Genomic DNA, 13,504 nt, shown 5'->3' with positions numbered 1-13,504 from the left:
AGATGAAACTGATAAGGAAGATGATTAATAAAGCAATCTTTAGTGGCAGAAGTGATAGGTCTAACATATGCTTCTACTCAATACATTTTTTTTTTGTCCATAATTATAGTTTTGTCTACAAAAATATTGCTACAAATACATAGTTATTTTTTATCCATGTACTAGTCCTTGATCACTGTTACCAGCGATCTCTCTAGTAAAATTGCCTCTAGTAACGCCTCTAGTTGGCTCCTTCAGCGCATGGTTCTGATCTCAGGTGTTGGGCCTTTGGGGAGGGAAATGGTGTGCCAGAACATATGCCAACACATGACCTTGTCCTGACGGACTGGGCTGTACTTGGCATGGGGCACGGGGCACCAGATGGGCTTGATAATGTGCTCGGCGTGAGGGAGGAGCGAGACCTACGTGTTCCTCTCAATCAGGTAAGACCTGAAGACCTGGAGACCTGTGGAGGCTTTGGGGGTGGGGGGCCAAATTCATTAACAACACAGTGTGGGGGGCACAATAGGGGAGAGGGGGCATCACCCCCACCCAAAACACACACTCTTATTTGTCCTCTACTGTGACCTACAATCGTTAAAATCACACATTGGAATTATTAGTGGAAACGGAATAATGTTGTTTTCTTCCATACCATATTTTACCACGAAAGATAGTTCACCTAAAAATGCTGTCATCATTTACACCCACGTCATTCCAAACCTGCTATGGATATTTTGAAGAATGTTGAGGTCCAAACTACTTTGAAAAAAAAAGAAAAAAAAAAGACATTATTCAAAACATCTTTTATGTTCTACCTAAGAAAGTCATACAGGTTTAGAACAACATGAGGGTGAGTAAAAATGATTACATAATTTTCATTTTTGGGTGAACTATCTCTTTAATCGCTTCCCAAGACCAACTATAACAGGTACTATGAAAACAATTTATATTTCAGAAGAAAATGTACAAAAAAAAAATATTTCAAAAAATATATAAAATACAATAAAAACGCCATCCAAAATGGAGCAGAATGTATTTAGGTTAAGAGTGACTTCCACTCTACAGACTTTAACTTTCAAGAAAAAATGAGTGATGGTGACTCTCTAGGATGCAGTCACTCTCTTCACATGACTTGTTGCTGTTAATTGAACCTCATATCCACCAATTTACTGCTCAATTTGTTGGCCTGGATGCGTCTCTTTAAGCTGTAACGGATGCCTGGCAACACATTAACCATTCAGTGGGATAGAGACACGTTCCCGGGGAATCACACTGGGAGTGAGAAAAAAGACTGATGACTGAATAGGCTACAAATGACATCTATAATTCAATATTAAATATTTAGTAACCATCATCATAAAGAGCTCTTGACTGTTTATACTTTACATAATGGAAAGGTTTTTAATTACATAGAGATGAACCATGTGAGTGATATGAGGTCTTCGATGAAACACAGTTGGTGCAAAGATAGAGATGCAAGAGAGAGAGAGAGAGAGAGAGAGAGAGAGAGAGAGAGAGAGAGAGAGAGAGAGAGAGAGAGAGAGAGAGAGAGAGAGAGAGAGAGAGAGAGAGAATAACCTACACACAGACCTCACACCTCACCAATGAATGTGTGCAATTCATATGGACTACTTAATTATCCTTTTTGGAGCTTTTCTACTGTATTTGTATTGAAAAGTGCACCCTACACAGTCAGCAAAACCTCCTTTTGTGTTTCACAGAAGAAATAATCTTCTTTGAAATGACATGCGGGTGGGCAAATGTCTCCATAATTTAAATTTTTGGTGAACTATCCCTTTGAAGAGTAAAATTTCATCTTTGAATATAATTTCATTATTTAATATTATGTATCTGTATTATTATTCTTTATTAGTATTATTATATTATGAAGTTTAAAATGCATGAGTTAGACTATAGACTGCATGGACACAAGGAGGGTAGCTGGGAGGATTATGTATTTTGCTTAAAGGTATGTGTAAAATGCAATGTTCACTTAGCAGAGAGTTCCAATGATGATGATACTTCAAATGTGTACAGTTGGTATGCTCTTTGCAAGAAAATGAATGTTTCAACTGATGCAAATGTACCATTTGTATACCACTAATATAGACTGAGAAACAGTTTCTTAATGTGGAAAGTGGATTGTACCATTAGCATATACGTTCCATCTTTAAACAGTGTTTTTCTACCTTACAAGGAAGTCGAAAGTCGCTCAGTTGTGTATTTAAGCTCAATCTTACTGTACTACAGCAGAGAAACACGGAAACGCATAGACCTGGCATGAATATAACATCTTCTCAGAGTTTCTCGCCTGACATATAAGAATAAAGATTTTTCTTGGCAAGGTAACTGGTGTCCGGTCCTGTGAATCAAATAATAACGGGGAAAAGGCTTAATTCCAAGTCTGCACCCTTTAAATCAAACAACTCAATCCAGTGTGAATGCATCTGCTGTAAGGTCATGCAGTCGTCCTTTGCCTCATGTGGCATTACACCAGGGCACAAAGAAGAGCTTAACACTCATTTGCTGGGTGATTAATTTACTCTAGATATGATCTCAGATAGTTCATTGGCACCGCAGCCCATTTCCTTTCTAACAACATTGGCTTCTGCCCCATTTTAGAGTCTTTTTCTCCCCCTTTTTTCTTTCTCTGACCTGGCCTGAACAATTGTTTACAGATTCCGAGCGAGGTCTGGCCTTCCTCGGGCCACAGTAAATTATACACACCTGTCTGCTCCTCAAAACACAGCTCTGTCCTCTAGTGTCTGTTAGGCGCACATCTTGCAAACCAATATTGCAGGTTGTGTTTGGCGCTGGGGGCCGGTGTGTGTATTTTTTTCAGGAAAAGGGGATGTTCATGCCTTTCCTCTGAGGCTGGTCTGGCTCCATTGCAACAATGAGTAAACCTCTGTGGCAGCCATGATAAGGGCATCAGCATAAGGCTTCTGGGAAATGTAATGAACAGTCACTGGTGTGTGAATATTGGCTATTTTACAATGGCTTGTGCAATCATCTATACAATTTCTTACGATTTTGTTGACTTAAGTGTTATGTAATATCTGTAGTGATTAGATGTGCCGGTATTCGGTAATACGATTTGTAAGGAATAATTGACGACGGGCCTAATAATTCAGCTTATTTCAATATCGTGATAATACTGTATACCGTGATTAAAGCATCAGTAATTATTGCAACATGAAAATTTGATACCATCACATGCATAGTAGCGATAAATTTGTCAATTTGCTGTGATTAATCTTTTTGGTTTCCGCCAATTAAGTAAAATACAAATAAATCGAAATAATAAAATAATAATAATAATAATAAGGCTGCATTTCAATGATCAAAAATACAGTAAAACAGCAATATAGAAAATATATTACAGTACGATTTAAAATATCTGTTGTCTATTTTAATATATTTTCAAATGTAATTTTCAGCATCATTACTCCAGTCTTCAGTGTCACATGATCCTTCAAAAATCATTGTAATATGCTGATTTGGTGCTCAAGAAACATCTCTTATTTTTATCAGTTAAAAAACAACATTGATTTGAATTAGATTTGTTTCTATCAATGTAATATCTTTACTGTTACTTTTAATCAATTTACTTCATCCTTGCTGAATTAAAAAATAAATATAATGTAATAAAATAATTAAATTATAAATATACATAACAATATATATATATCTCACTCCAGTCTTCAGTGTCAAATGATCCTTCAGAAATCATTCTAATATGATGATTTGATGCTCAAGAAACAATTATTATTATTATTATGTTGAAAACAGTTGTGTATTTTTATTTTTTTCAGGATTATTTGATGAATAGAAAGTTCAAAAGAACAGCATTTATCCCAAATAGAAAGCTTTTGCAACATAATAAATGTCTATACTGTCACTTTTGATCAATTTAATGCATCCTTGCTGAACATAATTATACATTTCTTAAATTTCTTTCTCAAAAAAATGTATATATACTGTACATAAGCAGAGTGTCATCCATACACAAAGTTTAGTATCATGTTTATTATATTATAAACTAGATACTAAACTCTGTGTATGGATGGCGCTCTGCTGATGTTCGCATGCCTGGAAGAAAAATAAAACAAAACAAAAACAAAAAGCATTTTCTTCAGAAATAAGAAAAATTAGAGAAGGGTAAAGTCATTTTGCTTGAGGCGGCACAACACATTCATTCTTACGCTCCTTTAACTTAAGGCGCTATGCCAAATGTGCGTGTGTTTTATGTTTCTCGCAAAAAACTCCTTCTGACAGCAAATGTCGGGCTTGGACTACACATGCACAAGTCAGAAAAAACTAAAGAGTGTGGGAGAAAGGTGTGAGATCACGACAGACAGGTACTATGTCAGAGCTAAATGAAGATGATCCTAAAGTGGGAAAATCACATTTTCTCTGGGGAAAACCATTTTTTCTCTAGGTTTTATAGGAACAATCAATAGTCTGTCATTTTAAAGCTAGAATGATATTGTTAATATAAAAGATTTTCTTCTCACAAATATGATACAATTAAAGCGTTTTGTCACCCAATTTTGTCAGTATTTACTTGTTACCATGTTGTTCCAACTCTGTATGGTTTTCTGTCATTTGTAAATTGTTTCATCATCACATATTAAGTCATGTTTATATAGGCTATATTTTATAAGTCATATGGAGTGTACGTAAAAGAGCAGTTATTACGCAGTATTTTGCATAAAATCTACATTTTTATTACACAGAAGGAAAATACATGTTGGAATAACATGAGGGTGAGTACATTTTTTCCTTTTTTTTGTACTCGTTTAAGCTCCAGTCTATTAATCATTTACTTTGTCCAGGCGTCTCTAGGGGTCTAATATTGGCTGTGTGTGTATCAGTTGATTTCCACCATAAGTGTTTAAAACGCTGACTTAAAACTAATTTAAATCCTGTGCCTTATGAAACTAGCCCTGGTGGAAAACCTCAATTCCAAACGACAAGTGCTAAGTGTCAGTCAGCGATTCAGACAACCTCTCCTATTTTCCCAGACATTTCTGCTCCAAATGTGCATCTGTGCTCCCAGCTGTCTGTCTGCATGCGAGCGGCCAGTGAGCAGTCCGTGATACTCTCTGCACGCAGACACATGGCAAGTCATCCTTTCTGTGCACGCTACAGCATAACAGATGGCCGCCTGTGGTAAATATGGCTAACTTGACCTGATGAAATAGCACAACAATCGATCCAAGTCATTATCATCTCCAGCTAATTGAAGAGGCCTTGATGAAACGGCAAGAGGAAAACCGTTTATATTCAGATTAGATGATTGCGTTTGCTAATGACTCACATGTCTCTATTGCTCTTTAAGTCTGATTAAAGCAGTTATGCTTAACTTTCTCTTCCTGTCATTCCAATACAAATTCAACACCTAGTTGCAGTGACCAATTCAATTCCAGGGCTGTGTTCGAAATCGCCTCCTATACCCTTAAATAGGGCACATTTATAGTGGTGTCCAAAAAGCATAGTGGACATTATTGAGTGCACTCATTCAATCCCATGATGCACCACAATAATGAGTGTACAACTGATGTACACTCAACGGCTAGAGAATACCCATAATGCACTGTGAGGGTGGCGTCGAATGAATTCCTGCGTCTCGCCAGAAGATGGAGCTGAATCATCCATCCATCCATTTTACAAACCACTGGTCCAATGTGTGTACAGCGTAATATCATACAGGAATAAATTCCTTTTTAATTGATTACTAAATTGTTTAATTAAGGTTTATGCAAACTACTTTCCATGGCAGAGTACATTATAAATCTTTTCATTACTACTGGAGCTGCCAGTTTGCTAATTTTCAAGCACAAACTATAAAAAAGCGGCAGCCCTTCCAGCGCGGTGTCAGAATTTTCTCGCTCGTTTTCATTCACTCCATCAAGTGGACTATATTAGTATCAATGGAACAGTGAATGAGGGTATCTAAATTCTCAGTGATAGTTCACGCAAAAATGAAAATTCTATCATCCTTCACTCACCTTCATGTTGTTTCAAACCTGTATGACTTTTCTTTCTTTTGCGAAACACACAAGATATTTTAAAGAATGTTGTTTTGGTGTCCATTGACTCCTATTGTATTGACAAAACACAAAGATATTTCTCATAATATCTTTAATAGCTTGTCACAATGCCTTCTGCTATTGCATTATCTGCTAATTGTCAGTGCTATTTTAGTATTATTTAGTATTACAGCTTTTATTCATTTTATTAATTAATGTTATTTTTTATTAATTTTTATATTTTCAGTTTTCATTTCAATTTTATTTAAATTGATGGTATTGGTATTGCATTATCTGATAATTGTCAGTGCTATTTTAGTATTATTTAGTATTACAGCTTTTATTCATTTTATTAATTAATGTTATTTTTTATTAATTTTTATTTTTATATTTTCAGTTTTCATTTCAATTTTATTTAACGTTTTAGTAATTTTGCTACATGTATGCTTTTGTCATTTTTGAAATATTACCGTTTAGGATGAATTTATTTTTAATCAAGTTTTAGTTCAATTTTAGGTTTTATTTATTTAGAGTTAGTAATTTTAGTGCCCTTAAACTTATTTCATTTAGTTGCCAAGCACCATTTCCAATTTTTGTTTAGTTTTTTAATCTAATTTTTATATTTTATTTAAATGAACAAAAATGTATTAAATAGTTTTAGCTAATGATAATAACCATGACAAGACTACATGCAAAGCTAAATCACAGCAAAAGACTCTTGTTTCTACCCTACCTTTCGGAATGCACAGAGTGTGCCTATAAACGCTGCCTATACTGTAGGCAGCTTACTTGGGTTTAGAACACAACAAAAACAACACTCAAACTTCTACTCTTAGCATATCTTTCATAAAACTCTATAGAAAGTTACAGCTGTTTTTTTGGTTGTACGTCACATGGCATGCTCATAGAAATTGAGGACAAATTACAGGTCCCCATACCCCCCTCGTTCCCACCACAAAAAAACTGACAGATTCACAGAGGTCAAAGCAATTAAAGCTGCTCTGTTAGACAGGCAGTTTTGATATCCAGATAATTGAGAGTGAAGCCCCTGCTAAACACTTGGTGTCCCTTTTAACTTCATCTAACACTGGCGATTCGCTCTAGTGTCTGCAGGTCTACTGAGCTGAGAAAGCCTCTGTGTTCCCTGACATCAGTGCTGTCTTACTCTCTCTCTTGCCTGTTTAAAATTTCAGCAGCCCAGCATAAAAAAGCAAGGTTGAGAAAGAGTGAAGAAGAGGTAGAGGAGATGTGAGATGAATGATTGTGTGTGAGAGAATGACAAAATATATTTCATATGAATATTGGAAAAGATCTGTATGGATGGCCTTTAAAGTAAATTGCTTTGCATTCATTTGTTTGTCTTGGGTTTGCAGGACTCAGAGGATGTTTTTAAAGGTTCAATTCAAATCGGAGAGATCTAGGTTCAGGTATGAGCTAACCGGGATGACAATTACAGCTTTATTTAGCTAATTAGGTTACATTGTTCAGGAAAGGTGTTCTTTCAAGACATCTTCACATATCTTTATCTACGGTCAATCCGTAGATTATAATTAGCAAGTTAGAAGCCAGATAATTGTCATCTCAACTAAAACCATTGAATATCAAGCGTCAATTTAATTACATCTATTGAAAATTCAATTGGCTTAGCTTCAAACATGAAGAATGGGAGGATTCCAAGATTTCCTGAACCATGAAAGGATAAAAGGGATAATTGTTGCCTGTGATTGTATCAGTATCATCATTGTTCTTAATAAGAACTCTGCAACTTGAAATAACATTTAAACCACCGTCTACCCAGAGTGTATTTACACTTTCCATTATAAAGTTCACTTCCAACTGGCAGAACCATGTCAGGTGTGTTTTGGAGGATTTTCTCGCTCTCTATATATATTATGGAAGCTAATTTCCGCCAGAGAATAAAACATTTGAAAAGATAATTGCGACTTTTTATCTCACAATTTCGAGTTTATAAAGTCAGAATTGCATGATATAAAGTCACAATTGCGTGTTATAAAGTCAGAATTGCGAGATATAAACTCACAATTGCATGTTATGAAGTCAGAATTGCAAGATATAAACTCACAATTGCGAGAAATAAACTTGTAATTTGTAATCTGACTTTTTTCTCGCAATTGCGAATTTATATCTCACAATTCTGACTTTATATCACGCAATTCTGACATTATATGTCCCAGTTGCGTATTATAAAGTCATAATTGTGAGATATAAACATGCAATTCGGAGAAAAAATGTCAGAATTGCGAGTTTATTCTAACAATTATTCTAACATAATTCTGACTTTATAAATCACAATTGCAACTTTATATCACACAATTCTGACTTTTTATTTAATATATACACCTCTCTCCCCTAAAATATATTTACATACTATTTGGTTTTATCATATTTTTGTTAGCAACGGTCTGCAAATCAACCAAAATGGGTCGAACTTTTAGAAATGGATGGACTAATTAAAACTTCTAATTACTTGAAACTACTGTGGTGTGTATTTTTCCCTTTGGGGCTTGCCATAGGACGTATACTGGAAACTGATGGACAGCCGCCGGCAGGACTGTCAACTCAGTAGTCCCTGAAAGACGCAGGCACAAACATCAGCTCTCTCTGATTCCAGAATGACTATGTAAATGGGCTGTAAAAGAAGTGCATGGGATGCAGTCTTAATGAGTGTGCATGCATGTGTGAACATGTTTCATGCTGTGTGTTCTGTTGTTTGCCTGTGCTGTCACTTTCTGTGTGTCACAGTCTGTTTCCTTAACAATTACACCTCTAAGCTGTTTTCTTAAATGCCACTCGGAAAATACAGACTCTAGTAGTAAACATTCAAAACACAATGACCAAATGTGTAATTACTGCAAAAATGTAATGGTACAGTGCCTCACAATTAGTATTTGAGGGAAACTTCAGTCTTGCATGGCTGCAGATGGTTGTCAGCTCCACACTGTTAATTTGAGAGATGGTGCTGCTTTCTATTGCTCTACAAAATCCTTACTTGAAGATCTCACCTGTTCACAAAGACTGCCACTATACAAAAATACCCACACGCTAAGAGGATGAAGGTTGCGGCAAATGGCCAGTAGAAGTCACAATAAATCATTGTTTTTGTCTCTCTCTCTCTCTCTCTCACACACACACACACACACACACACACACACACACACACACACACACACACACACACACACACACACACACACACACACACACACACACACACACACACACACACACACACACACACACACACACACACACAGTGCCCCTGACCTTTTCTTTAATAAAAAGTACTACTGGGGGTCTCTGGTGATCTCACAGGGCATCAAAATTTAACCTTCACACGTCAGGCTTATGTTGGCTCTTGAGTGAGTCAGTTTTTAAAGCATCTACACTTGATCACCTATTCCGTTCTACACACACATGTCCAATTCATTAACAGAGCACAAGTGAAATGTGAAGGAAATAAGGAAGTGCAAATGCTGGTTTAGTGCACCTCTGGTCAATCTAATCTCATTGAAATTATTCATTTATTAATCTATTTATTAAAATTCCTTTCATGCCTGATTATTTCATAAATAATCTATTGCATGAAGTGTGTTTTTTCCCCCCAGACTGCCAATAACCCGTTGGGCACAGTGAGACAAATCACAAAAATAGGCTTGTAGTCATCTAGGACACTTTGCCATGTTCTATCTCTCTGAGTGGTACTTGTTAAAAAACGCTTTCCGTTCAATTTTTCTTCATGTCCTCTTTCACTTTTTTATGGTACATTACAGTACCCTCTCCAGAAGAACATTCACTTTGTCCGATTCCAGTGGTCATAACTCTGCAGGGCTCAACAATAAGGATGGCCTGCTGACCCGAGGTCAGTGTGAGAGAGATTCAGCCTAGCTGACAGAACAGACACATGGCCTTTAGGGACAGGGCTGTGTTCTAACTGAAGAAATTACAATCATTGATTTTGTACATCCATTTTTAATGCCTTACAAACTTAAATGTTTGGTCTTGAAACCATCAATAACACTGTTGTATTTTTTGTTTTTTTTTTGCAAAGAAAAAAAATTCCACCAAAATAGTTAAAAATCTTTTATTTAATTTCCGTAAAGGAAAAAAATATAAATATATATTTGTATATTTGATAGATTGTAAAGATATAAATAATAAATAATATAATAGAGGGCAAGTATGTGAACAAATGTGAACTACTTGCCTGACACTGAAGTTTGTACAATCTGTTCAATGACTGTCAGAATGCCTTGCATTATATATATAAAGAAGATGGCACTAAGTGTCTAGTGCGCTGCAAGAAGAAGTACTTGAATAATTGTCACAAGGACAATAGGCAATTCATCATTGTCTCCAAAAACAACTGAGTTCTTGTTATCATATATATATATATATATATATATATATATATATATATATATATATATATATAACTACACAACTATCTCTCAAACCTGATTGTCCTTTCTCTGTTTATTTGACTGTTTTCTTTTCCTCTGGCCTCATTAAAAGAAACTCCTCATAGCCAGGTGGCCTAATGCACACACACGCACGCACGCACGCACACACACACACTGTTTGAGTATGAGTGTACGTCAGAGAAGCTGCATGAAGAGGGCATTGCAAAAACAACACACTCTATGTCTGTAATAAGGTACTTGTAAATAATGCATATAACCACGGCTTTGCTTCATCAATAATGCATGGACCACAACAAAACATAAGTAAAAAATGATTTTTTTTCTTCTCAAAATTAGTTGGTGTATAGTAACTGGCCAACTTTGTGCAATGGATTCAAATAAATGGTATGTAAAGCACACAGTTTCAGAGACACCAAAGCCCTGTTTCACTGATAAAGATCCACATCCACAATCACCGCAGTTGTTTGCAATAGGGCTTAATATACTGTATGTGTCCAAGAATTGGCTAACTGAAATACCTCTCTATATCTTTGTATAATGCATCGGTGAAAGGTTGGTTTATGGTATTATTGTGAAGCCAGTAATTTAGCACCACGAGTATATGAGGTGACATTTCTAAAGCCTTGGCTCGTTTTGCTCGTTTTATATTGAAAAGAACAGGTCAGACACTGTCTGATTTTACTCCCACACTGCAGCCTGCTCCTAGAAAGACTATCATAAGGTGAGCCTAATACATAAATAATAACCTCCGGTTGTATCACTTCAGGTTAACATTTCTTAAAAGTATTGTGCCTAAAATCTTTTTTCTGCATGGCTGATTTGGAAAGCCTCTGAAGTGGTCATGTGAGTACAGCAACCAAACACCTGAATACCAACTAGCCCTCTTAAACTATGATTTAAATGCATGAGATTTATTTAAACAGTTGAATCTGGCTTTTGTCTGCTCATCTGTACAATACAAAGCTAAGCTCACACCAGCAGTGGCTAACATGGACATTCATTTCTATTGGTTATAATGTTTATTTGTATGCATTAGAGAATGTATGTATTATAAAAAAAAATATTTTATTATTATATTTATTATTATTTGTTTTTCAGTAACCCTTTCTGCATGCTACATAGTTACCCAAGTAGGTAGTGACAAAGGGCTGACTGTTTGAGTGAGTCATGAATCATTCACAAATGTTTCTTAAAAAAAAAAAAAAAAAGAAAAAGTCTAAAATATATCTCTAAGGGGACATGGTGATTGAAAAAAAAATAGATGGGAGGAAAAATAAAGAGCCAATGCTTTTCGGTTCTCTCACAAATTTTTATTGTGTGGTTTGCAAGTGAATGCAACGTTTCTCGGGAGAACGCAAACATTTTGCGAGCGAACGCAAAGTTTCTCGGGGAAACGCGAAACATTTGCTCATACTTTTTTTCTTCACCATGTCCCATAAGGGGCTCCGTAAAAATGTAACTCGCAATGATAGATAGATAGATAGATAGATAGATAGATAGATAGATAGATAGATAGATAGATAGATAGATAGATAGATAGATAGATAGATAGATGCAGCCTTGGTGAACATGGTTTGTTGATAGATAGATAGATAGATAGATAGATAGATAGATAGATAGATAGATAGATAGATAGATAGATAGATAGATAGATAGATAGATAGATAGATAGATAGATAGATAGATAGATAGATAGATAGATAGATGCAGCCTTGGTGAACATGGTTTGTTGATAGATAGATAGATAGATAGATAGATAGATAGATAGATAGATAGATAGATAGATAGATAGATAGATAGATAGATAGATAGATAGATAGATAGATAGATGCAGCCTTGGTGAACATGGTTTGTTTTCAAACATATTTTAAAAATCTTACTGACCCCAAATTTTTAAAAGGTACTGTATGTACCCTTTCTCTCCCTTGCTATTTTTTTTATATAATCAAATACAATTCAGGCTGCAAACACCATTTCATGTTAACTTTAAAATAGTTTTAGCTGAAGTATATCAGTTCATATACTACAGTCTCTGCTTAAATTATCATGTCAACTACCACCTGTGATGTAACTCCTGTGTAACCATATTCACTCATCAGTTGCACTCATATTCAAGATACCTTTTTTCTTTTCCTTTTAAGAATATTTTGTAAACAATAATTCCTGAAATAGCTCTGTTACTGTTCTGCTTTTTAACCCCCCTCCCACACACACACACAGAATTGATATACAGTTCTGCATCTCAGAGGTGTCAGAGGTTTTGTTTTGAGTGACAAAAAGCAAAGCTCACAGATACAACTATGAGCTCAGATCGGACAGAGCGTGCTGTACGCTGCTTATCTATCCCAGCAGCCTTTGAGGTGCTGCTGCTCTGAGATCAGTCACATGCACTCCCAGTCTGGGAGACACCGAGAGGAGGAAATATGGCCACCATTGGTGTGGGAGGAAGATGAACAGAGTGGTACAGACAGCAGATGAGGTTGGGGGTCCAATATCAAAGAAATATGGCAAAAATGATGCTCGCTGCATGACTGGGAAGAATTTAATATGTACAAATTATTAGTACTTCTGAATAAAAACATGAGCCATATCAATGGCCACATAAATATAAGATAAATAAGAGTGGTCTCAACTAATGTTGCATTTAAGTAGATCTCTAAATCTCTGGTTCAATCAGGATTTGGGGTGTCTTACCTTGGCGATCTGAACACACCAGTTAAGCAGTAACTGGGAGCCGATGTTGTCTTTGTGCTCGTGCACGTAGTCCAGCAGACAGCCGTGGGGCATGAGCTGAGTGACCAGCTGAATGGTTGGGCTCAGACACACACCCAGTAACCGCACCAAATGAGGGTGCTCCATGCTGGCCATGATCAGAGCCTCCTGGAGGGAAAAAAACAGTGACTCAGAGCACAGGAATCCATAATCCATCAATTACAATGAGTGGATTAAATGTCAGATTTTACAGCATGTAAGGTAAATGTCTTAAACTGTTCTTTTTTTAAGTAAACACAGCTGGTTCTTTTAGCTTTTAGTATATATATATAT

The 13,504-nt window shown here is 36.0% G+C and overlaps 1 protein-coding gene across 4 annotated transcripts in view; it reads right to left on the bottom strand.

The window, feature by feature from the left end:
- erbb4b (erb-b2 receptor tyrosine kinase 4b) overlaps positions 1-13,504 on the bottom strand; it is a 303,711-nt gene that overhangs the window by 33,085 nt on the left and 257,122 nt on the right. For all 4 annotated transcript variants that reach the window (XM_079882023.1, XM_079882024.1, XM_079882025.1 and 1 more), the window contains one exon: positions 13,154-13,339. In XM_079882023.1, the coding sequence (XP_079738149.1) occupies positions 13,154-13,339 (186 nt within the window). The remainder of the gene's footprint in view (positions 1-13,153; positions 13,340-13,504) is intronic.

This window comes from Squalius cephalus (assembly GCF_949319135.1).
Source record: "Squalius cephalus genome assembly, chromosome: 9".
Classification (NCBI taxonomy): Eukaryota; Metazoa; Chordata; class Actinopteri; order Cypriniformes; family Leuciscidae; genus Squalius; species Squalius cephalus.
The sequence above is the reverse complement of the archived record's forward strand: the minus strand, read 5'-3'. Positions and strand labels throughout refer to the sequence as shown.